At 44.4% G+C, this 25697-nt stretch overlaps 1 protein-coding gene across 1 annotated transcript in view; it reads right to left on the bottom strand.

Annotated features, from left to right (window-relative positions):
* Window positions 1-25697, bottom strand: part of NUP210 (nucleoporin 210) — a 170168-nt gene that overhangs the window by 98381 nt on the left and 46090 nt on the right. Inside the window, exons 7-14 of the mRNA XM_075005043.1 lie at window positions 25365-25541; window positions 24414-24482; window positions 23965-24071; window positions 23323-23463; window positions 20505-20642; window positions 16558-16713; window positions 7077-7275; window positions 4595-4740 (exon numbers count right to left, since the gene is read on the bottom strand). Of these exons, the coding sequence (XP_074861144.1) occupies window positions 4595-4740; window positions 7077-7275; window positions 16558-16713; window positions 20505-20642; window positions 23323-23463; window positions 23965-24071; window positions 24414-24482; window positions 25365-25541 (1133 nt within the window). The remainder of the gene's footprint in view (window positions 1-4594; window positions 4741-7076; window positions 7276-16557; window positions 16714-20504; window positions 20643-23322; window positions 23464-23964; window positions 24072-24413; window positions 24483-25364; window positions 25542-25697) is intronic.

The following is a 25697-nucleotide window of genomic DNA, read 5'->3' on the forward strand; positions in this document are numbered from 1 at the left end:
CAAGGAATAAGGGAAACTCTCCCGTCCACCTCCTTCTGTGGGGATGGCCAGGTAAGTTGATTGTAGCTGGAACTGTATATACAAAATCACTGAGTATTTGGGCTACCTGGCTCTGCATTTTACCAATCATAGTTTGGTGTGCTATGACTGCAGTGTTCACAGGCTATAATTGTTTCTACTTGCTGCTGTGACCGTGAGTTGTGACTACTCTCATTAACAGCTTATTAGGCTAATTGTCAATCATTTTAAACAGGCAGTTGGGTAAAATGAAGGCTTTGAATCACCCACCACTTTGAAGTTTACTGATGAGTAACTCATTAACTTCAGAGTGACAATAATTTTCTGCAAAACGTAGCTGAGTTCACAATGATTAGATTTCTTGAACCAGTGAGTCCAGATCTCTTTATAAGCCATGTACTATATGTTATGTAGCAGCACACTTTCCCTGTTTAATTTATCTAATTCATCTTCATCTCCCAGGATCTGTATTATTCTTACTGACATCTCCAGTCCACTGCCTTTGCTTCATTATTGTGCTTTTTACATTTCCTTTTTAAAATAAAGATGATCGTGGGCAAATCCAGCATTCATAAAAGTTAGGGACTAGCAGAATTAGCTAGAGACAGGAATGCTCTGAATAGCAAGTGCACCCCAGTTGTCCTATGCTCACATGAAATATGTATCACTCGGCCAGCAACTCCACACTCAGGCTGGCAGGATCCCATGCTTGTGTAGTCCTAATCTCTTCCCAAGTCATGTCTACCCGCAGTTGTTTTGCGAGAGCACCAAACTCATTTTCATTTGTGAACTTAGGGAGAAACAGAAATACACTAACCTACTACAGACTTCTACCAAGCCCTTTGTATTGTTTGGGGCACTGATTTGGAAAAGAAAAATCTCAAAGATGTGAAATCAGTTGTGGTACAGAAATCCAGCTTTTTGCACTAAGTGTAATGGGGTTCAGGGGATCCTTAAGCACTAGCCCCATCAGCAGCCAGAAGTGATCTTCACTCAGCAGGTACAACAGGAAGTTTGTTAGTCTACAGAGACACAGCATAGTGCAGAGGTGTCAGTACAGCAGCAGAGGCAGTCATTCCAATCCGTCCTGGAGAGAGGAGACCTGAAGGGTGTCCCACCTAGGGACTAACCACCTTTCTCCCTCTCCCCTCAGTACAGGCTAACTGCCTTCCTACTCTCCCCTCACTCTCTCACTGTCAGCCTCTCATTCAAAACCACCTGGGCTCCTCCCAGCTCTTTGTTCAGGGACCCAAGTGTTACCTGACAGCCTAGGTTACAGACAGCAAGGGGTCAGTCACAGCCTGTGTGAGCAGCTCAGCCCGTCACTCACACATCCACCTGCCACTACATCACATCTCTCCCCACCTCCAGACCAAACTGAGTTAGTTCACTTAGACAGGGACCTGGGGAAGTTTGGGCCCTCCCTCCCCCGCTGGATAAAGCATTGACTGTGGCATCAGTGCTCCCCTTTGCCCAGGCCTGCTGAAGTAATGTCCGGCTGGAGCTCGATCTACCTTGTTTGGCTGCTGGGTGACTTTGAGGGGGTTAGTGCAGGCTCACTCTCTCCAGTTGTACCAGCCCTTCCTCTTCACTTGGGCTCTGCCCAGGGTCTCCCTGGCCAGGCCCCTGAGCTCAGCAAGCCCTTTCCAGAAATCTAGCATGTCCTACACTCCTGACTTTCCATCCAGGGAAGCCTCCCCGTCCCATAACTCTCTCAGAAAGCCCAGGGGACCCCTCCCCATCTGCACCATGGCTCAGTCAGGCGGAACCTGGTGGACCTTTGGAGCACCTCCCTGTGTGCAAAAAGCAGTTGGGGCAAGTACTGCTTCCAGTCCTGCAGATGCTGGTGCATAAAGGCATCCAGCATCTGCTTCAGTGTCCCATGGAACCTTCCCACCAGCCCATCAGGCTGGAAGTGACACCCTGAGGCCCAGGAGAACCAGATTCCAGGCTTCTCCCACAAACACCAAACCAGGACGGACATGAAGGTGGTTCCCTGGTCATTGAGGACCTCCTTGGGGAACCCCATCCTGCTGAAAATGGCTAGCAGAGCACCTGCCACCGTGTCTGCCTTAGTAGAGGACAGAGCCACGGCCTTGGAGTAGTGGGTAGTGACATACCCCCTGAGCAGGATGTATTTCTTCCCCATCTGGTTCGCTTTACCAGTAGGCCCCCCTATATCTATTGCCACCCTCTGGGAAGGCTCCTCTGTGAAGGGCAGGGACCTCACGGCAGCCTTCCCCCAGTCTTGGGCTTTCCACCACCTCTGGCATGAGTCGCAGGCCTGGCAATACCGTTGCAAGGCCATAAACATCCCCAGTAAAAGGTCTGAAGCAACCTCAGCCAGGTGCGCTGGATCCCCAGGTGCCCTGAGAGCAGGTCATCATAAGCCAGGTGCAGCAATCTGGGGTGATACCTTTGGGGAACCACCAGCTGCCACTGGACCCCCATGATCCTGCTTTCCCTGGGGGAAAGCCACTCCCAGTACAGGAACCCCCTCTACCACAGGACTCTCTCCTGACAGCCTTCTCACAGAGCTGAGCCACACCACGGCCAGCCTGGTCCTTCAGCATCTGTAATGAACAGTCTGCCTACACCTTGGCCTGGAATCTGGCAGCTGGGGACGGGACAGGGACCCGTTTCCCACTATTACCTGGGTCTGGAGACCCAGCCCTGTTGAGCCCTGTGCCTGTCAGGTTGAGACCCTGGGCCCCCTGCAGGGTGCCGTCCCCTGGGCCAGGGTCGCTAACTCCTCGCTGGCGCTGGTTACTAGCTAGCAATCAGAGCACTGTGAGGCCACTCCACTAGGTTGCTCCCCCATCAGCAACTCTGTCAGCAAGTGCGGGAGCACCCTCACTTTCCTGGGGCCCTCCTTAGCCCCCTATTTCAGATGCACCCAGGCTACGGGTACTTTGAATGGGGTCCCATCTATGCCTCTCAGATCAGCTGGGTGTTGGACACTGTGCAGTCCAGGACCACTAGCTCAGGCCAGGCCAGCATCACCTCCACCCTCATGTACCAGAAGCTCACCATCTTCCTCCTGTCCACCTCCAGGGGCACGAGACACTTGCTCTGCAGGGGCCATCCTGCCCCCACTCAGTACACAGTGAGGCCCACCTCTGGCGTGTCAGGTTTCCCAGAGACGCTGGCCTGTGGCTCCATCCCCTCCCAACCTGAGGACATATTACCAGTCCCTCCCACCTGGGCAGCTGACTCCTCTGGCTGCTGGGACCCCACCCAGTTAACTTTATGAGGCCTCTGCCAGCTGGGCCTGTCTGGGGACTTGGAGCACCGGGCCTGTCTATGCCCCTTCTGCCCACAGCAATAACAGAACAGGTCTCGTTGTGTCCCTTGGACTGGCTACTCGGTCCAGGCCTGGCTGGCCCTTTGGGGGGCGGATGGCTGGCCCATTTCCTGGGCTCACTCTGCAAGTGATTCTTTCATTGCACATCCCCATCTCTCTGTGATTCCCTGTCTCTCCAGGATTCCCCTTCACACCTGGGCTGGCTGTCCATGAAGTCATCAGCCAGCTTTCCCTGCGCTGTGTGGGTCCTCTGGCTTCCAGTCCGCAAGCCACGTCCTCAGGTCAAAAACAACAAGAAGTCCTGTGGCACCTTATAGACTAACAGATATTTTGGAACATAAGCCTTTGTGGTCAAAGAACCGCTTCATCAGATACATGACTGGCGGGGGGGTGTTGTTGGTTTCAGAGGAGGATTTAAGGAGGGAGTCTCAGTAAAGGGGAGGGCCAGAGCTAACAACGTTTATTCAGTCAGGGTGGAAATGGCCCATCATCAGCAGTTTATGTGGAGTTGTGAACATCAAGAGAGGAGAAAACAAGTCAGTTCATCGGAGGGATGCGGCCCATTGTCAGATGCTAATGTGGAGGTGTGAACATCAAGAGGAGAGAAACTGCTTTCATAATGGGCCAACCACTCTCAGTCTCTGTTCAGTCCTTGGTTGGTGGAGTCAAATTTGCAAATGAATCGCACCTCAGAAATTTCTTCCTTTTTATTTTTGAAAAAAATAAATTTATGTCCATTTATTTGACATAAATTTATGTCCATTTATTCTTTTACGTCGAGACTGTCCAGTTTGGCCAATGTAAATTTCAGTGGGGCACTGCTGGCACATGATGGTATGTATTATGTAAGTAGATGTGCAGGTGAAAAAGCCCCTGATGGTGTGGTTGATGTTAGGTCCTATGATGATATCACTGGTATAGATATGTGAGCAGAGTTGGCAGTGAGGTTTGTTGCAGGGACTGGTTCCAGGTTTAGAGGTTACAGTCAGCAGGAGATCATCCCCAGCCTATCGCTCACACACATCCACCACTTCCCCCCCACCCCCACCCCATCACAGTATAGGCCTGATTCAGAAAATCACTTAAGTCATTGGGACTTGAGCAGAAACTTAAGGAACATGATTACCTGATTGGGACATTCAAAGTCAAAGTACTATCTCATTTTCATATATTAGCTACATAATATCATAACTCAGTTGTGATTAAATGACTTTTCAAGAGTAGACTGTTTTAAAAGCAGCAATCAAAGAGACTATCCTACTACAGGCTTACTTTTAGTGGCAGATAGGCAGCAATGGTGATGCTAGCACTAAGGTGGACATGCCCATGAGTGTAACTAACAACAAGTGTTGTGTATCCTTGAGCCTCAGCCTTCACTCTGACACCACTGCAAAAATCAGAACTTGGCTTAAGTCTCCCTGTCAAAAAAAAAAAAAAAAGTAAACATCTGTGGAGAATAAATGAGACATTTTAATACAGATTTTAATATAACCTTCTCAGCAGTCCTATGTTTGTGCTAGAAATTGTCATGGAATACATACAGAGACTGTCTGTGACTCCTTGGAGGAAAGGCAATACAAATAGCTGGGGTCCTACCAAATTCATGGCCCTTTTTGATCAACTTGAGAGTCTTATGATTTTTAAAATCACATATTTCATTATTTCAGCCATTTAAATTTGATATTTCATAGCGTTGTAATTGTGGGGATCCTGACCTAAAAACAAGTTGTGGGGTAGGTACAAGGTCACTGTAGGAGAGGTTGCAGTACTGCTAGTCTTACTTCTGTGCTGGTCGGGGTGATAGCATGGCCTTCAGAGCTGGGCTCTTGGCCTGCAGCTGCTGCTCTCCAGCTCTGAAGCCACAACAGCTGCCAGCAGCAGTGCAGAAGTACAGGAAGCATAGCACAGTATGGCACTGCAACTCTTCTGCTCCCTCCAACAGCAGCTCCTATTCTCCAGTCCCCAAAACACACCCCCAGGCAGCAGCAAGAAAGTAAGGATGACATGGTTTGATATTGCCAGCCAGATTTCTGTGCTGCTGCTGGTGGGACACTGCCTTCAGAGCTGAATGCCCAGCCAACAGCCATCACTCTCAGGCCAGCCAGCTCTACTGGAAGCACAGAAGTAAGGTAAACAATACTAAGACAACCCTAAAATAACCTTGCAGCCTTGCAATCCACCTGCAACTCCCTTTTGAGTCAGGACCATCAATCCGAGAAATGGTCTTCCCCAAGAGATCTCAGGGGGTAGCCATGTTAGTTTGTATCTTTGCAAACCAAAGAAAGCAGTCCTGTCGCACATTAAAGGCAAACAATTTTACTTATTATGTAATGAGTTTTTGTGGATAAGAACCACTTCTTCAGATTATCTGTATAGTACAGAGTAAAAGTGCACAAACACCATTGGAACGTGTCTTTCATTGCCACAAAGTTGGTGGGTCCTTACACATATTTCTACCGAATAACGTATTGTCATTAGCCTCAAAACTGTCGACTTATGAAACACAAAACTTTATTATTCTCTTCCTTTCTAATTGTTCTAAAAGAATACCAGTCATCTCTTTGGGATACAAAGTAATATAATTTGGTCCTTCTTTTAGCAGTGTTTTTCCTTTCTGTTGTAAATTGAAACTTTCTTGCAATTAAGCCCAAATAAAACACATCATTAAAGCAATCTTAACTGCACAGATCTTAAATTCAAGTTAATGATTAAGATCTACGTTTTATCTAGAAGAAATTAAGTTTATCTAGGAGATAAGCTTATTCAGGAGAAATTAAGTTATTAATTTCATTACCTGTGTCTGTTAACTGACCCAATCATTCTGTGGGCTTCTCTTTTTTTTTTTTTTTTGGTATGACCACATTTTTTTTTAACACAACAAAGGTACATAACTAGGTAGAAAGACATCTTAAAGAGATGACTTTTCAGCAAGCAGATGCTATAAGTAACTGCTCTGGCTGGCTCAAGAGTATAACACAAGGAAGAACTAACTGACAAGATCGTGGGTAAAACATAATCTGGTCCAGCAGACACCAGACTACAACAAGTTTGCTCATCCTGTTAGAGCAGGATGATTCACTAATGACAAAATGCATCTTCCCTACTCCAGTCAAACAACTGCTATAGTGATGGAAAGAGCTGGGAAAGCAGGACAGGAAACACACTGCGTAAAGCAGTAAGCTTCCAAGGGGCATTGACTGCAGAGAATGAAATTTAAGAAACTGCTACCCTTGTGCACCGCCCTCCCCTTGCTCCTTCGTCCATAAAGCATCAAGCAAGCAATGAGATGGGTGAATGGCTTAATGGAAATGACAAGGGAACTTAATGGGTACTTTGGCAAGAGTTTGGTACCCTCACGTCAGCCAATGTGACTCCCAGACACCTGACTGAAATGGGTTCCTCACCAGCTATGACCATCAGGGTTGCTATAGTAAGGACTTTGAAAAAACAGTGGAGAGATCTGAGGCAGAACAGTGCACGCGCCTGTGTTTGAACACTCCTCAGTGTACTAGGCTTATTTGTTGCCAGAGACAAATAAATAAAATGCTACTCCATAAAAGAAGAGGCATCTTTAATTCACAGAAATACTATGGTATCTGAATTTGCAGCTGGGAACCCCTCTGGATATCTGCCTTGAATCTATTAAATACAGCTTTATAAGTAGATAATGCTTTATATTTGTAATACCTCTGTTTGCTTTGTAAATCTGACTGGAATACAAAGGGCTTTCTTTTTTTTGTCTGTTTGAACTCACCTGAGAGTGGCTTGAACACACCACGGTTTTCTACCTCGACGACTAGGTCGAAATGTGAACAATCGCTCAGTGTGACCATCTCGCTGGTTTCAACATTCATTACACCATTAATCCTCAAGGGCAGCTCCAGTATCTGACCCACACGAGCTTCAACTTGACATGGTGTGAACTCCATGCCTCTAGGTTCAGTTACATAGACCTGAGAGAGGCAAGAAGGAACAATGAGGTAAGACACTGCTACATAAGGAACTAGAGAGAAAGCTTAAGACAAACTAATCATGTTTTCCCCCTATGCACCCCCTCTCAAGGACACCTCACCACGGACAACTTCCCTCTGAGCAAAGGGGATTACAAACAGCCTTACCAGTGCTGTTCCCCATAACTGCCAAGGAGGGTGCCACAAAGTGACTAGAAGTACTATCTAAAACATTAATACTCTGGCAGACTAGAAATCTTTTCAAGAGAGCTCTGGAACCTGTACTTATTTTTCTGAACTCTACCTGCTGCCTATTTTCTTTTGGGATCATTTTAAGATGTGGTGCCACAGATTCTGACAGTGGAAGTTTCTGAGCTAAAATTCCAATAGTGTAAGGACTTGAGCCAACCCCACTGATGACAATGTGACTCTTTCAACAGGCTTCAGTGAGGGTTATATGCTTGTGGGAGTTTACATTATTTTTTCTACAATTATGTTAATAGACTGTGAGTAAGAGAATCTTTTTTCAATGGTCTATAGCAGCTTATCAGGGATGTCCAGTGGTTGGTACAGTTTGGGGGTGGGGGTTGATACACCAGCAGAAATCTCAGTAACTAAAATGACAATCTTCAGCTTGATCCTGCAACTTTCATTCATGCAGGCACTCCTAAACATGAGATGCGCAATCAAAGGGCTTAGCTCTGTAAATAAGAAAGGCAGCATCAGACCCTAGAAGTCCAGGTGACCTGAAATGATTAATACAATATTTAAACACATTATGCAAAGCGTTGCTCAACAGGCCTTTGAATAGTATTTGTTACTCTAATTTGTCACATTCTCACTATGGATTGTAACACTTCATAATATTGCTGTGATCAAAGCTTTTCATTTGCAGCATCTTTAACTTTTCAAACCATCTGTCCAAAGCTTCAGGGTAAATTGTTCGACCATATGGTATGGTGTTAAAACTGCAATCCTTATGGAACACAAATGACTATTCTTATAACTTGCTTCTCAAGGTCAGCAGATAAAGCTCCTACCCCAAAGACTTCAACTTGCTCCAAGCAGAACATTTAACATCTTTGGACAATCAGAGCCACTCTTTTGATTTACGGAATCCTACACAGAGGTGTGGGGAATGGAGGAACGCTCACTCCATCGGGTAGGGGATGCACTCAGGGCTGTGAAGACAGGAGCAGTGAAAAGAGACTAGGTGCAGAAAATGGGGGTGCTGCAGCACCTTCACATTTTATATGGGTTCCCTGTTGCCAAGAGCATGAGTCTAGGATCACAGCCGGCACAAAGAGCTCTCTCAACAGCCCCTTTCTGGGGTCCCAGCTACTGCCTGAGGCTCCACTCCCAGCCCCACGCATGCACCAAGCCTTGGCACCATGCCCCATCAGGGTCCTCACCATCCAGATACATGGACCTGCTCCTGACCCCAATGAAGTAGAGTGGATGAGCACCAGCTGGGCTCAGCTGAGGGCAGGAAAGGGAGGCCCGGGCTGGCATGCTGCTGTTGAGGGCACCACTGAATTTGGGGCACTGTACAAATCCAGCCATTTAGAACTGACTCTCTACAATCAGTCCAACAGTTAAATGCAGTTATGCAGTACTTCCTGTTGTGCCCCAGTCCTGCATTACCTGGGCATGAAAAATCATTATCAGTGTTACAAGGAATGAAGAGTCAGACCCTTTTGTCCCAAATTTAGCAGCGCCCTATGCAGCTGCACATTCCACATATGTCTACAGATGATCCTGTAGACAATTCTCTGTTTGCTTCATCTACTGTTCTAAAAACCTGAGAAAATACTTCTAACCATGCAAGCTATTCCTGTAGATAAAATTTTTGTATTTGGAAATAGAGTTTTAGTTAAAAAGTGACATATTTGGGACACAGATATTGTGGGCACAGAGTCACAGAAAGATATTGCTTTAACACTGGCTTAACAGACAGAAGAACACCACCGTTTACACATTTAAACACTATGTTTAATGTCCATTTAAACTACATTTTGTACAACAGATGTAGTTAACATAAAATACATTAAAAGCAAGCTGGTGCACCCTGCACAGACAGATGCAGTTCTACGCAATAAGGTTTGTCTCGAAAGATTTTGACCAACACGCACATATGAGCAAACAAACGCCTGGCTGGTGAAATTGCTTTCTTTTCATTCAGAGACAGTGCTGGAGAGTCTGACAAGCACACACTCTCAGGCTGTGTCAACACTATGAGACAAATTCGAATTTCAAGGCTTATTAAAATACGATGGTCTTCACACGTATTACTGTTAACTTGATTTATTGAGACATATTGTTGATTATAGAATACTGATATTATGGGCCAGATACAGTGTGTATCTTGCATTTAAAATCTCAGATCAAAGCTTGTGTGGAAGCATCATGTCCTTAGTTCAAATCTGTTAGCCTTCAGAAGCATCCCATATGTATCCCACAAAGCTATGCGGTGACCCTCCAGTATGGCAGTTTCGTTGAGTAATGCTGCCAGGTATGCAGGAAGAAGGTCAAAGTAAGCACACAAAGTTCGGATTGAATTTGAATGAAAATTTGAATTGGAATTTAGCAACCCAGGCCTGCAAAAAAAAAAAAAAAAGGGCATCCATTATGAAAAAAGCCTCAGCTTGGACCCACCAGCAGGTTCTGGATCTTACTGCCATTTAGGGAGACCAACTGGTCATGAAGAGACTTTGGGTGGCCAAGAGAGAAACAGCCATCTATGATCAGATGGCCACCTGAGGTTACTCCCAGGACTCTGTGCAGTGCTGGGTGAATATGAAAGAACTCTGTCAGGCCTATCACAAAGTCTGGGAAGCCAACCAGTGGCTGCAGCGGTTTCACAGACCTGCCACTATTATCAACAGCTCCACATGCTTATGGGAATGACCGCACCATGGTACCCAAACTGAATTACAATACTTGTGGAGGCTCTGGTATGGATTCCGGGTTGAGCACAGAGGAGTAGTGTGGCCAGAGGAAGAGGGCAACAGAGAGGACGAAGGGAGCAATGAGCAAGGGACAGAGGAAGTTGTTCCAGACAGCCCTGAGCTCTTCATCATAAACATGGAACTGGTCCTCTCTATAGTGGGCCACACCACGGCAGGCCCTTCCATGTTGGTCACCAAGCTCTCTGGAGCAAGCAGTTCAGGTGAGTCTTTAATCTGCATGCTAAAAGTGGGTTGGAAGTGGGTATAACTAAGGGGATTTGCATAGGTACAGGGCTGCTAGCTGTGCTTCTGTGTCCCCCAGAACAGTGTGTTAATGTTTCTTGGGATGCAGCGCTTCTCCTTTTTGAAGATCTCCTCAAAGGCCTCATCCAGGCACTCTTGCATTTTTTTCATGAGATTCTTGGGCAGGCCTGATGTGTTGTGGCTTCCATGGTAGCGCACCTTGCCACGCCAGGCAACAAGATAGAGATCTGGTGCCATGGCCGCACATAGCATTTTCGCAGGTTTTCCAGGCTTTTGGTCACACAGCAGGAGTAGCTGTTCTTTCTCAATATCTGTCACTTTTAGGCAGGTGATGTCTTCTTTGGCAACCTACAGAAGTATGGGAATTCGCACTTTTTTTTTTTTAATACATGCTTCGTGTCCCTTCACATTGGCCTGCAGAAGCCAGCAGACATGCTGATCCCCACCCCACAATGCGGTTTGCAACCTCTGCCCCCCCCATGTCCCTTTCCAACCAGCATTTCTTTTACTTTTCATGATCCACCCTCCTTGCGCCATGCTGCTGCCGAGCTCTGCTGGGTGTTTCCCCTCCCAATCCCCCTTTTCCCAGCGTTTCTTTGGATTTTGCAGGACTCCCAGGTGTCACCCAGCTGGCAGGCTCTGCTGGGCATTTCCGCTCTCATGTCCCTTACCAAGCACCATTTGTTTTCAGTTCTGAAGAATCCCCCTGCTTCATGCATGGGATTGCTCTGCTGTGCTTTTCCCCTCTCACATCCCTTTACATCCAGCCTCTCTTTGGATTATTTGTTCTTTACATTATTTTTATTGTGCATCGAAGCCCCACACACAGCCATCCATTTGTCACTGCCACAGGACACCCGGCCAGCACACCTGGCAGCTGCCCCTGCTTTGCTGACCTTCTCATTCCCACCAAAAGAGAACAATTGCTTATAACTTACCATATGTAGAAAGCAATGTGCTAGATAAGTGATGTATATGTTCAGTGGTAGTACACAGAAAGACCCATTCATTGCACTTCAAAGCACATGATGTCAATTGTATCTTAGTTTTGGCCTTCATTTTCCAGACCCAGTGCCCAGTGTTGCAGGAAAAAACAGGAGATGCAGGAAACCAAAACAAGATATGATCATGCAGCACATGCAAGACACTCATACAGAGTGTGAGAACTTGACAAAGGACACTGCTCAGTGGCATCACAATACAGCTGAGTGGTGTCAGTGTCAAGTAAAATTCAATGAGAATGCTTGACCTGCAGCAGCAGCAGCAGCTGTCCAAAATGAATGAGGCCAAGGCAAAGCAGACCGAGCTCACTGCAAAGCTTGTAAAGGCTGTTACTTAGCAGATGGAGATCCTGCACACCCTGCTTCAACTGCAGAGGGACTCCCAACCCAGCAGGGCATCAGCTAATACCAGCTGGCTTGAGTCCCCTGAGGAGAGGGCTGCCACCCCCTCCCCCCGTCGTTGTGATCTGTGCAATGAGTCCGCTGGGGGGGGTGGTCACCCAGCCCCCATCATCAAGGTCCCCTACACAGGAGGAAGGGCAAGGCTTCCCTGCCGCTCCAGCCCCAAGAGGCACTGCAAAAGGCTATTCAAGCACCCTTGAGAAGGCTTCTTTGCCTAGCCACTTAAACATCTCCTAACCCCAAAATAAAATCATTCCTTTGAGCTCGGTGTGATTTCTTGTCCTGCAGGAGTGGGGGTGGGTGAAGGACAAATCGAAATGGCTGGGTGTGGGAAGGGTGAGTGTCACTGAAGGCACAGCTGCCCAGTGAACCTCCTTAGTCCGCAGCAAACGTGTGGCTGAGGGAACCAGGTGGTGAGGGGTGAGGGCGGTAAAACTGCCTTGTCCCACCAAAAAAGAGCATTCATTCATTATGGCATGGTTGATTTACTGGCATTACGGCAGAAACATACATAGGTACCATGTGCATTAAAGGTCATTCATAAAGCTGTTTTTTAAAGCGTCCCTTACTGCTGAAGCCTGAGTGTGGCTACTGGTGGATGACAGTGTAGATGGCTGCAAGTAACCCCTGCCAATAACTCTGCTTCAGAATGCCATATAGACAGGAAACTCTCCTGCCATGATTCACATATGTTGTGCAAAATAGTGCACACTGTAATAACGGTGGGGACATGAGCTTCAGAAACATCCAAATGGGTCAATAAACATCTGAACCTCACTTTCAAACATCCAAAGGCGCATTCCATGATTATTCTGCACCTGCTCAGTCTGCGATTAAAGGTTTCCTTGCTGTGGTCCAGGGCTCCTGCGTAGGGTTTCATCAGGCAGGGAAGCAGAGGGTAAGAAGGTGCAGCCAATATAACAATGCGCATCTCCACATTGCCAATCTTCATCTTCCAATCAGGGGAAAAAAGTCTCATCCAGGAGCTTTCAGTACCGTCCTGAATTTCGGAATATATGTGCGTCATGAACCGTCCCTGACCAGCTGATGTTGATGTCGGTAAAATGACTTTTGTGATCTACCAACCCCTGCAAAATCATGGAGAAGTACCCCTTCTGATTAATACACTCCGAGGCCAGGTGTGCCAGACACATGATGGGGATGCATGTGCCATCTACTGCCCCACCGCAGTAAGAAAAGCCCTGGGTAGCAAAGCCATCCACTATGGCCTGTACATCTGCCAGGGTCACCATCTTCCTGAGGAGATGCTGACAGATTGCATGGGCCACCTCCATCACCACAGACCCCACTGTAGATCTGCCCACCCTGAACTGATTTGCCACTAACCAGTAACTGTTGCAGGTTGCAAACTTACACAGTGCAATTGCCACTCGCTTCTGTACTGTTAAAGCCAGCCTCGCTTTGGTGTTGCTGTGCTTCAGGACAGGTGCCAGTGTATCACGAAGTTCCATAAAGGTGGACTTGCACATGCGAAAGTTCTGTACCCACTGCTGGTCGTCTTAGTACTCCAAAATGACATGATCACATCAATGTGTGCTGCTCTCGAGTCCAAAAATGCCTCTCCACTGTCATCAATGCATTTGTTGTAGACACCAGCTCTGCGTTCTTGGTCCACAGTTGGCATAATCGCCGTTCCAAAACACCATCCTCATCATCATCATCATCAGCAGCAGCAGCAGCAGCAGGATAGACAAGCGCCATCAAGCTTTGGAACTGAAGGACAAATAGTGTGACAGCTGCTGTGGTTGCCAAAACAAGCCGTGCTATGAGTTGGAGCATTCGTGGATCCATGGTTGTACTGGAATGCTGCTGCAGGAAATGGTGCAATCTCCAGTTCTTTTTTCACACAGTTACTGATGCAGTGAATTATGGGATACTGATTGGAATTGTACGATTCCAACATGAAACACCCAGAAGAACAGGGACTGAGGCACTGTGGGACAGGTACCCACAATGCAGTGCTCATGCTGTCGAACTTGCATGGGGCAATGGGGACACGGAGATTCCACATGGAGAAAAGGTGGGTCGAATTTCAAGAAGCTTTGTGGACACAATCTCAATATCATGAATTTGAATAAAGTATTCTATTTTATTATATATCGAATTTATCTCATAGCGTAAATGCAGCCTCACATTCTTGCCAGAAGGAACTCTGAAGCAAACCAGGGCACAACGTGGAACCTGCAGGGCTCTATGCTGGATATGTAAGGTCCTAAATACAATTAGGCATTTGGGTCACCGATGTCTGAAATTTTAATCCCATCAATTTACTCCATGTGAGCTGTTAAATTATATGCATGCATCTGTTATGCAGGCAAATTCTTGCAAGCCTACAAATGCTCTTCATCAATCAACTGCCATCTTCTCTTGAAGACGGACCGCATTTTCTTTATGATGACCTTAGTTGGATGTAAGGGTGAAAGGTTGTTCACCAGCATGGGTCTTACATTGGGTATTGTCTGCTTGGCATATTCCAGATGAGAAGTTTTCTATTTATGACCATATTGTTTGCAAATATACAGACTTCAGGTCCCAGAATACAGTCATACCCCGAGATACGCCCATTCAAGTTATGAGAATTCGACTTTACAAGGAGTTTCATTTAATACCCCTACTTCAGCTTACAAGCCATTTCTTCGCATTTACGAGGACCGATTTGTAGGCTGGCGGCTCTCGTAGGCAAGCACTGAGGGGATGGAGTCGACTGCATTGGTCTTGACGAAGAGCCCGTGCAGGGGGGCGTCGGCGCCCTGCAAGAGGGCGGCAGTCTGGTGCGGGGAGGTAGACTCGTCCGAGTCCCGGCACTAGATCATGTCGCTCTGCGAGATGTGGACGCTGGGCGCGCAGCCCATCCCAGTCCCGCTGCTGCTGCTCACCCCCTGGGCAGCTAGGGGGCTGCCGCTGCCCACCCTGCGCAGCTGTGCCTCGGGCGCCGCTTCTCATCTGCGGCACTCCCTCCCATTTAGTACCTGGCTTGCCCTCGGCTGCTGCCGGCAGGGTCTCTCCGTTGCACAGCCCCACACGAGCGAGGCATCGCCCCTCACCAGCTGGGAGCCCCCTGTGCGTGCCTAGCTCCCCGCGTGGCCAGCTCCTGGCAGCAGCCCCTCCCCGCTTAACCTAAGCTGTGCTCAGGCCGGGCTGCCTCCCCGCGCCCTGCTCTGCCCACCCCCTTGCACCGGATTTAATGGGATTTGGTGTTGTTTTAGCATAAATGGGTGTAAATTTTGGGGCTCAGGAACGCATAAAATTTTTTCCCATTGAAATTAATAGTAATTACATTTTCGACTTTCGAGAATTTGCCCTGAGAGGGGTTTTTCAGGAACGAATTACCCTCTTAAGGCGGGGGAAGACTGTAGTTACATAAATCACACATAAATGTGCAGCTCTTAAAAGCAGCACTTCTACTCTGTCTCTTTTAAAAATCTGCAGTTGGGCTATGCTCGCTCTTCAGAGGCGAATTTCATGGAGACAGACAAGAGTGTGATCAATTTGGCCTGAATCTAGCTTAAAAAGCAAAATAGGAGCTTATGTACCATGCTGTCCTGGAGCTGCCTATATTCCTAACAGCACCAAGAATGTTACACAACATTTGAATGAAGATAAAAATAACATTTCTGAAGTGAGAAGTTTCTGAATTTATCAACTTCAGAATCTGACCAGGACAACTGAGGCTGTTGCTTTTCTTTTGTAAAATAAAATAAAATTGCCTATGAAATTTATTTTCTACCAGTTTATTATTATTATTAAAGACGACTAAACTCTAATCTGTTAAAGGCAGTGGACAACTCTCCATTAAGGAACAGGACGCTTTGTAAGTTCCCCCAACTGCAAAATGCTAGGGAAAAGTATTTATTCATGGAACTCCATCCCAAGCGCCAAGCAAGGAAATTTCTCCTCTTACACCTCCTTTCACAGAGATTTTCTTGTAGGTGGATTGTGAAGCTTGTTCCTAGATTTGTTCCACTAGGTCACTACCCCAAGCAAAGATTATCCTGGAAAAGCAGGAAGAGCAGGTGGAAGGTTTGTAGACAGGTGGAAACACTTCCAGATTCCTCCTGACTGTGGTATATTTTTCTGTCACCTGCATCCTTAGTGAAGCAACAACTCCCTGAAGAAATCATGGTGTTTTTTCTAAACATAGCTTTAGCTCATTTGGGTATCTGGATGTCAACCGTGTCTTTTGTGTGGGATTCTGGCCTTCTATACTTGAAAATAAACGGCCATCCACACAGATGGTGTCTTCTATCATTTAACATATGGAAAAAAGAAAAGTGTTTCTGGGAGAGGCTAGAGGAGTAATAAACAGTGTTTTTACTCAGGGTTATCAGGCTGATTATTTGGTCTACAGCTCAACAGGCCTTGTTACCTTTTTTAAACGTAAAGAATTCAACTAGGAGAGGAAGTAAAAAGAATTCCTTTCCTGGGAGAGGAGGAAAAGAGAAAGGCTGTTTCACCCCTGAAGATGACATGAATTAGTGTGGGTTCCAATTCTACTTGCCTGCAGCAGGCATGAACACAGAAATCTGTAGGGCACATGAAAAGGGATTGTTGTTTAAGAGATATTCTGCTCCTTGACTGACAGCTCTCCCTGCCTTTTCCACAGCTACTAAAGCCAACTTTCAGAACCAACCAGAGGAAAGGCAGTTTACCTTCATTTCTCCGTAGTGCAGTGGGTTCTGAACATCATTTGCCTGTATAATACTGACACCAAGATCACTTCCAGTTGTCATGACCCCTTTGACAGTTACTGTAGCAACAGCCTGGTTAGAATAGGACCAACTGAAATTTCCACTTCCACCATGAGCCTAAATTATGAAGAAAAAAATAACAATGTGTATTAATACGGCATCCTGTTCTCTTGGTTACTATCCACCCTAACTTTTGGACAAATTGCATAAAATGCTACACACACACTAAGCACAGTTAAGAGTACTACCAGTGAAGTACAATGAAACTGAAGCCCCAAGATGTAAAATTAGAAAAGTCAGGGATTAGCAGACTACACCCCTCATTCATTTTAACTTCAAATTTCTTCACATATGGACATTTTGTTAATCATTGCCGCTAAATTAAATGTCTCTCTCTACCATGGCTGCAAAATTCTAATGTTCAAAGAGCCCTATGATTGATAACACTTGCAGTCCGCATATCACTTCACAAGTCAGCACAAACACAGACCCAGCATGGGTGATTGCTGTATTTTTCAAATCTCTGATTAATTTTCTTTTGCTGAAAGCCAAAGACAATCAAGTGGACCATCTTCGGTCTCAGTACAACAACCCACTGTACCTATGCCAACTGACTTCTTCCAATGGAAATCACTGAGAATTTTAAAAAGCAAAAAAAAAAAGGGCAGAGAAAAGGAAAAATGATTTTTGCTGTCATTGCTCCTTTATTTTTACCCTGAAGTGTATGTTAGCAGGTCTTTCTGTATACATACAGCATACATATTGCTCCAGCAATGTATCAGTCAGGAGTGACAGGTAGAGATGCAGACTGCCCACATTCACCTTGAGCAATACAGAGACGTGTACACTGGGCAAGTGACATCCTCAGCAAGGCTCTCAAACCTAAATGTTCAGGTCCAATGGGGGCATTTCCAAGAATCAGAGCTCTTTAGATCTTGAAGAGTTTTAAGTTAAATTGTCAGGATTTAGCTACTTTATTTTTGTAGAGCAAGGTGGGGACAACAATCTTACAGTCAGCGTTCAAAGAGAGAGGAATGACTTTGCCCATTGAGTAGTACAGTAATTCTCTAGCATATTGATATCATAGCAATCTGCTGCTATCTGCTGCAATTCCACATTAACATTGAGTTTTCCTCATCAGAAGGAACATTGTCATTCTCAATCTGTAACATTCTTATATTAAAAAAACATTACTATATAATTCATAGCATTTAAACAGCATTATGGTAAATTACAAGAACAATTTGTGGCAACATCATGCTGAACAGCAAAAGGTCCAGGGAATAGAGTAAAAGCCTGGTTATCCAGCACATTGATAACCAGCACATTTGGTTAACCAGCATGCTGAGAGACTGTGGTTGCGCTAGGGTTGCCAGATAATAAAACTTGTACTGTAGCTCCTATCTTTTTCTAAAAAAGTACCTTTATCACTCAGGTGCCCTTCTCCACATGCTATGGTTTACCTAAGAGATAATGTTCCAAAAAAAAAAAAAAACCATTCTACTAAACGAAGCTTCAAATTATGTGGTGGTTAATTTCTGTAGCATAATAAACATTTTCTATAACCAGTTTCATCATTCAACTGCTGTAGCCAAAGTACAAAGAAACACAAAGTTTATGTGAGCAGTAACTGATGGTCAAAAAGGAAGAACAGATGAGACATCTGTAGGCTCTTCCCATAGGAACCCAACAGGAGGTAATTTAATAAAGTAATTCCTTTTCTCTCATGTGCACCTGCAGGACCCATTAAGAGAAAACAATCAGAAAAAAAAAAATGAAGAGTTACTGGCCAAACAGAACAGTTTGTGAAAAGGAGCCTTGGATGGAGTTTGGGAGATAGGCCCAGAGGAGGGGGAAATCTCAGATTCCTTATGAAAATGCAAAATTGCTTGTTCAAAATGCTTCAGAGATCTCAGATATATCTCGATAAACAGAGCTTCAAATAAAAACCAGAAAACTGATTGTAAAAATGGCACCTTTTTAATGTGTATGAAGAGTCAACATGTTCTTACTAAGCAGCCAAAAAAAAAAAGTTTTGCTACTTTTTATTGTACAGCTCGGGGTGAATAAACTGGATTCCTTTCTGACTTGCATATCATCCATGGATTTGTTAACTGAGCCCTACCTGCAGGATTTGACTGATGATGCACAAGTCAGAAAGAGAACAACTTGATTTTCAGATTCTTAGCTTTGCAGGTTTGACACTTGGATTTTTCTGAAATAAGTGAAGTACCAAAGATGTTTAAACTCTATTTTACATGTATTCATAGCCAGTTGGGGGGGGGAGGAAGGAAAAAAAAAATCAAGAAATCAGCAATGTAAAGTCAACATGGAATCCCCATGATGCCATTTGGGCAGAAATGTTTTTGTAAAATTAAATAATCTTTGGGACTAGTCCAAAGCCACTGAAATCTCTGGGAGTTTATTCTGTGACTTAAAAGGGCTTTATCTGAAACCCATCGAGAGCAAGAAGAGGAGAAAGATTTGCAGCAAGAATGGCAGTCATAAGCTGTCTACTGACATGAATAACCAACTACAACTGAGCACTAACTGCTGTTGTGATAATTATGCCTACAAATTTGCCATAATTGCACAGGCAGCTGTAGGAAGTACAAGTTCATAAAAATGTCACAGTAGCCTGTTACAACAAGCATTGATGGGAAAAGTGAGAAGGAACGACTGAATTGGTAACAAACAAAAAAGGATCGTGATAAAACCGTGACTGGAGCACAATTCTGAAAGTCAATTAATCAAACTGTGTGTGTCTGAAATTAGGCCCACTTGATGGACAATTTAATGAATGGATGGGCTAATTCTACCTATCACTTCCTTTGAGGACCCTTAAAGAAAGAGACTTTGGGAGAAAAACTGGTTCCTGAAGTGAGCTTCACTTTCACACTCACCATCTGCTGGGACCTGGGGTTCCCTTATCCTGAGAGATGATCACCTGGGATGCCAAACTTTATCTCCTCCCCCTGAAATGTGTCCTGTTCCCTCCCTACCTTATTTTTTCCCCCTTTCCTATTGCTCACCTTATTCTTTCTGTCCAATACGAGTCTGGCTTAGTTCGTCAATGCTGCATAATTTGCAACACTGCTGTAAACCTGTGTCCAGAAACAGGCAGCTCAAAGCAACATCCTAAACAGTCCAATGCTGGTGCAGGTTTGCCAGGTATGGCTAATAAGATTATGTGTTATGTCAGTATTTTTTTGAAGCAGTGAAAACAAAACTGATAGACAGAAGGTGCATTTTCCACCTTTGCCATTCTTTACACTCTTTTTTGTGTAACAAGCAAATACTGCTTTGCTTTGTAAATAAACTCTGCTTCCAGGGCAGCACACTCAGAAGATAGTTTGATTTGATAGAGTGTCTTGGCAAGTATGGTAGCAAGAGGAGGACAGCAGGAGTACAGGAAAGAGGGAATTTAAAATATCTACTGTAAAGAAATCTGTGTCCTTTGCCTTCAAATATTAGTGTTATTGGTAAAGCAAAGGAGAGAGACAGAAGAAAGGAAGCCAAGGCCTATGCTCTAGGGAGTTGCTCATTCATCTTAGGAGGCCTTTTGTGTAGTCATCCCAACTAATTCAGGGAACCTATTTGAAATACATTAGGTTTCTGTCTCCTGGTGTGAAATCTGTCATACCCAACCATTGCTCAGAATGGCTATTTGGTAGTTATGCTTTACAAGTACACCCAGAGACAAAAATAACAAAGGTGCAATTCTTTTTAAAGCAATTACCAGTCATTTCAACTGAACTCCAGCAAAGTTCCACTAAACACATTTTCAACGTGAATATGCCTGCAGCACCTCAAGTTAATATGTAGCACCTGATTCCACAAACATCTACTGACCTCGCTGAATCTGCCAGACTGACTCTTCTGGAATTTAGATGGCTTCCTTAGCATACCTTTATTGTGTACTGATAGGCTCCTGCCTTTGGCTGCCATGGAAATGTCAAAATTCTTGGTGAAAGGACAATGGGAACATAAATTTCAACTTCCTGCTGGTTTCGTACTGGAACAGGCAATGTATGAACACCTCCATCCTATAAGAAGTAACAGCAGGTACAATTATAAATGACATTCATAACATTTTTAAAATAAAATTCTGTCTTTATTTATAAATAGTAACAGAGAGGAAGCCGTGCTAGTCTATATACTATCAAAACAAAAAGCAGTCAAGTAGCACTTTAAAGACTAGCAAAATAGTTTATTAGGTGAGCTCTCGTGGGACAGACCCACTTCTTCAGACCATAGCCAGACCAGAACAGACTCAATATTTAAGACACAGGGAACCAAAAACAATAAGCAAGGAGGACAAATCAGAAAAAGATAATCAAGGTGAGCAAATCAGAGAGTGGAGGGGTGGGGGGGAAGGTCAAGAATTAGACTGAGCCAAGTATGCAGACGAGCCCCTATAGTGACTCAGAAAGTTCCCATCATGATTTAAACCATGTGTTAATGTGCTGAATTTGAATATAAAAGCCAGCTCAGCTGCTTCTCTTTCCAGAATGGTGCGATAATTCCTCTGAAGAGGAATTAGTCTTTAAAGTGCTACTTGACTGCTTTTTGTTTTGATATTTATAAATAGGTTGCTGAGAAACACGCAGAAGAAGATAAATTTAGCACCATTTGTGTTATCATTAGCTCTGTACTTCCTGTGAGTAAATTAACAACTCATTGAAGCAATATCTACTTTGTAATAGATAAATATTACTACTGTCATTACTGCGGAGCAGTGTTCCTTGCTAGGGCAGTTGTCCAGGAGAGGTTCAGGTATAGCCAAGCTGATTAGCACAGTGCCCACAGCTGGAAGCATGTGTTTCTATAGGCATATGCACATCAGCTTATGTCTTGATGCACATAACAAAATTTATTCCACCTATGGATGGAAAATATTAGAGGAAACACCGCTATGGAGCTGTAGATGCATACGGCGATTTACAGGAAAGTTAAAAAACAAGGAGCCCAGTTATCTGTCCTCCCCTCCTTGTCCTCTGTACATAAGAACGGCCATACTGGGTCAGACCAAAGGTCCACCCAGCCCAGTATCCTGTCTGCCAACAGTGGCCAGTGCCAGGTGCCCCAGAGGAGGTGAACCGAAGACAATGATCAAGAGATCTGTCTCTTGCCATCTGTCTTCAGCCTTTGACCAAAGGCTAGGGGCACCACACTTTACCCTTGGCTAACAGCCATTTATGGACCTAACCTCCAAAAATTTATCAAGCTGTTTTAAACTCTGTTAGAGTGCTGGCCTTCACAGCCTCCTCCAGCAAGGAGTTCCACAGGTTGACTGTGCGCTGTGTGAAGAAAAATTTTCTTTTATTAGTTTTGAACCTACTACCCATTAATTTCATTTGGTGTCCTCTAGTTCTTATGTTATGGGAACAAGTAAATAACTTTTCAATATTCACTTTCTCCACACTATTCATGATTTTTATACCTCTATCATATCGCCCCTCAATCTCCTCTTTTCTAGACTGAAAAGTCTCAGTCTCTCTCTGCAACCTTTCTATACACTCTTCACAGTACCTAGCGACTACTTCCTGTTTAGTGGGAAAAGGGGCAGATTGTAGACGGAGGAAGGTATCCCTAATGCCATACTCTGAAGCTGCTTTGAAGAGCCTTCCATGACTGTGATGCCCAACAAAAATGTAATTCCCCACTATTACTCCTCCTGGCATTCTGAAGGCATGGACCTCTCAGAGATCTTGGGGAGGCCCAAGAGAGAAGCTGATTTTAGCAAGGAGGATGACTGCTTGAAGCCGAGGGTGGAACTAGCTCATCCCTTTCAAGGAGTGGTTAGCAAGAAATTTCAGAACAAATGTCTGAAGTTTCAGACATAAATCCAAACTGCCAAATGGAGAGGAACCCTTCCAAACTGAAGTGTCTGGGGGTTGAACGCTTGGCAGATGCCACAGCTACTCAGATAGCAAAAAAGGTTAATCAATATTAGCTTTTAAGAGGCTTGTAGGCTGGTATGTTTGGCAGATCTTCTTTCTAGCATTTAACGATCACTTACCAAGTGCCAGAAATCATCCCAAACTCTAATGTAATGCAGGGCAGCGGCAGAATATTTCCTGACACATACGACAAAGCCTTGACATTTACTCAGGGTATGTGACTGGGCTGTTAGTCAGCACCCTGATACAACCCACACCCACAAATTCCACATACCTACTAGTTAAGAAATTCAGCGTAGTGCATTTAAATCACACTAAACGGCACACTGCTAGGCCTCAATCTTACATCCCTTACTCAGGCAAAGTACCTATTATTCATTATTTGTATTATCAAAACAAAAAGCAGTCAAGTAGCACTTTAAAGACTAGCAAAACTATTTTGCTAGTCTTTAAAGTGCTACTTGACTGCTTTTTGTTTTGAGAGCGTATAGACTAGCACGGCTTCCTCTCTGTTGTTATTTGTATTAGCGTAGTATTCAAGAGCTCCCCCTGTGGACCAAGACCACATTGTCTTAGGCACGGTACAAACGCAGAACAAAAACAGCTTGTGGAGAGCGTGGTTTAATTAAGGAATTCAGGCTCTGGCCCCTCATCCATTTATATATGACTAACACCTTTTTCTTCTCTTTATTTTGTGTGCGGCTTCATCTCCTGAGTGCCTGCTGCTCGCAAAGTGTACCAATTTAAACAACTCTGATGTGTGAGCACATGATTATTTTTCTATGCATTTGAGCAAGCTAGAACATTTCTCAATAAGACATACCTGATCTACTACAGATGTTAAAGCAGCATCGATAATGGTCTGACCCTTCTTTATTGCTTTCACATAGTGATATGATCCATTCAGAGAGGATTTCAGAATCTCAAAATATTCTTTCGACAACTCAGTATTAATTCTGATATTCTGGAATTAAAATATATTACTAAGTGTTTCCAGGGATAAACACCGAGACACACATTTCATCATCAGCCCATGAAAGATAATACCCAAATAACTTTGTTAGTCTTCTAGGTGCCACAGGACTTGTTGTCTTTGACAAGAGATGCAATAAGATTTGATACCTACTAACTACACTGTGATGCTCTCCCCCAATGGCTGAACTAGTTGGAAGTCTCATTTTACAACAAACATGCTAACAGGCATCACACACATCCAAACTTCTCTCAGTTTTTCTTTCACATGTACTAAGATGTGCCCTCTAACAGAGCCACCCAGCATGTTTTTTAACAGCAAGTTTACCACTTTCCAATTCTGTGTACATAGAGGACTGCTCAGCTAACACACACACACAATAGATACATAGCATCCAGTAACACAGGACAGACAGATAGATCAATAGGCAGATGGATACACAGACAACATCCAGTAACACAGAACAGAAACATAAAACAATACTGCACTTACATCGGATAAATACACTTTATTGCTTGATTTGTCATATGCTTCAATTGTAATTTCATAAAGTCTTCCTGTTTCTAGGACCCACCTGTCACCAGGATGAATAGTAAATCCTGTGAACAGAAAACATCTAACAGTACACACCAGAAGGCTATTTATGTGATGAACTATTATATACCATGTATTCACAAACATTTTGGTTCATAAAATTTAAAAATGTGCTCTAACTGCTAAAGACTAAAAGTGTGGAAATGAGGAAATCAATAGTTAAGGCCAACATGGCTTAATATGAAACCTTTTCTTATTAAAAATATACTTCTATTATGTGCAATTTACATATGTGAGCACGTACAGGAACTTAGATACCATATGCACCAATACTGAAGAAAGGCATCTTAATACTCACACTATGTGCCAGTGTATTAAAGAAATAAAGACAACCGGAAAATACTAACCTAAGTATCCAGGATCCACAACATAGATAGTGCTGTTTGGTAACCTGGAAGCACCTTGCATGCGAATACCTGCAATCTCAGTCAAGGGATTAAAAGGTTTTCAGAAAAGAACATTAAGATAACTTTTGTCCATCACTGATTTCATAGCTATTTAAAACTGATTCCACGTTCCTGAAAAGAAAGACCAAAAAAAACCTCTTTTAAGAGTGAACATTTCCCGGATATGCTGCTTTCCCCTCACTCCTCCTTCCCAGGAGGGGAACATATACAGGTTGAACCTCTCTTGTCCAGCACCCTCAAGACCTGATTAGCACTGGACGAATTTGCCGGACAACTGGAGGTCAATACTTTCTAGCATATTAACACCACTTCCACTGTTTACTGGGTTCTTACACCATTTAGAGGTAAATTACAGCTAAATAACAGCACAGAACACTGAGAACCAGGACTGGTGGCTGGCTGTAAACAAACTTCAAGGGACCACAGGAAACTTTGACACACCCATGACAAGTGGTTGTCCATCTGACTAAAATGATGCCAGATTACGGAGTTTGCGGACAAGAGAGTTCCAGATTAGACAGGTTCAACTTGTAATATAATATATCCAGGGGCAGAAGCTCCAGCGAGTTGCCAAAATGTAAAGTCAGAGAAGGGGCGGGGGGAGCAGCCTGGGGGTGCCTGTCTCTGGGGAAGGGGGAAGTCATTCATTTGGGGGTCAGGCTGTGGCGAATCTGCAAGGATCATAACCACAAGTGTGGTGATCCTTGAATTACTATTGGACTGTACTCGTACGTAATATAATGGCACAGCCCTAAAGCTGTAATTTCTAGGAGCACATCAAGGTGCCTGGAGACAGCATGTGACTGAATTCACAGAAGCGTTGCTTTCCACACATCTGTCAGCTAGTGCTGGTTTTCAGACCACTGAGTACAGCATGGAACTCAAGCGCACCCTGTGCAGAAAGGATATTTTTGTGCCCCAGCACTAGGTTCACGTGTCCCTGCTGCAGTGCAGTTACGGTCGATGTTGCCTGATCCAGTTTGGCAACAGGCCGAGCTGGATCCCCCTCAGGGCCGAGGATGTTGTTCAGAAGCTGCAGTTCATACTGATCTGAAGGCATCATTAATTCTGTACATGAAGCAAGAAGACACATGAAACAACACAAGTTAATGTCACTGTTTGAAATCTGTTAATTATTTCTGGTTAATTTTTTATTTGATGCCTACCACACATTAAACTTGGGCTTTTCGTGCTGTGTAAAAAATGCATTTTCTACACCAAGGC

Source organism: Carettochelys insculpta, chromosome 11, assembly GCF_033958435.1.
Source record: "Carettochelys insculpta isolate YL-2023 chromosome 11, ASM3395843v1, whole genome shotgun sequence".
Taxonomy (NCBI): Eukaryota; Metazoa; Chordata; order Testudines; family Carettochelyidae; genus Carettochelys; species Carettochelys insculpta.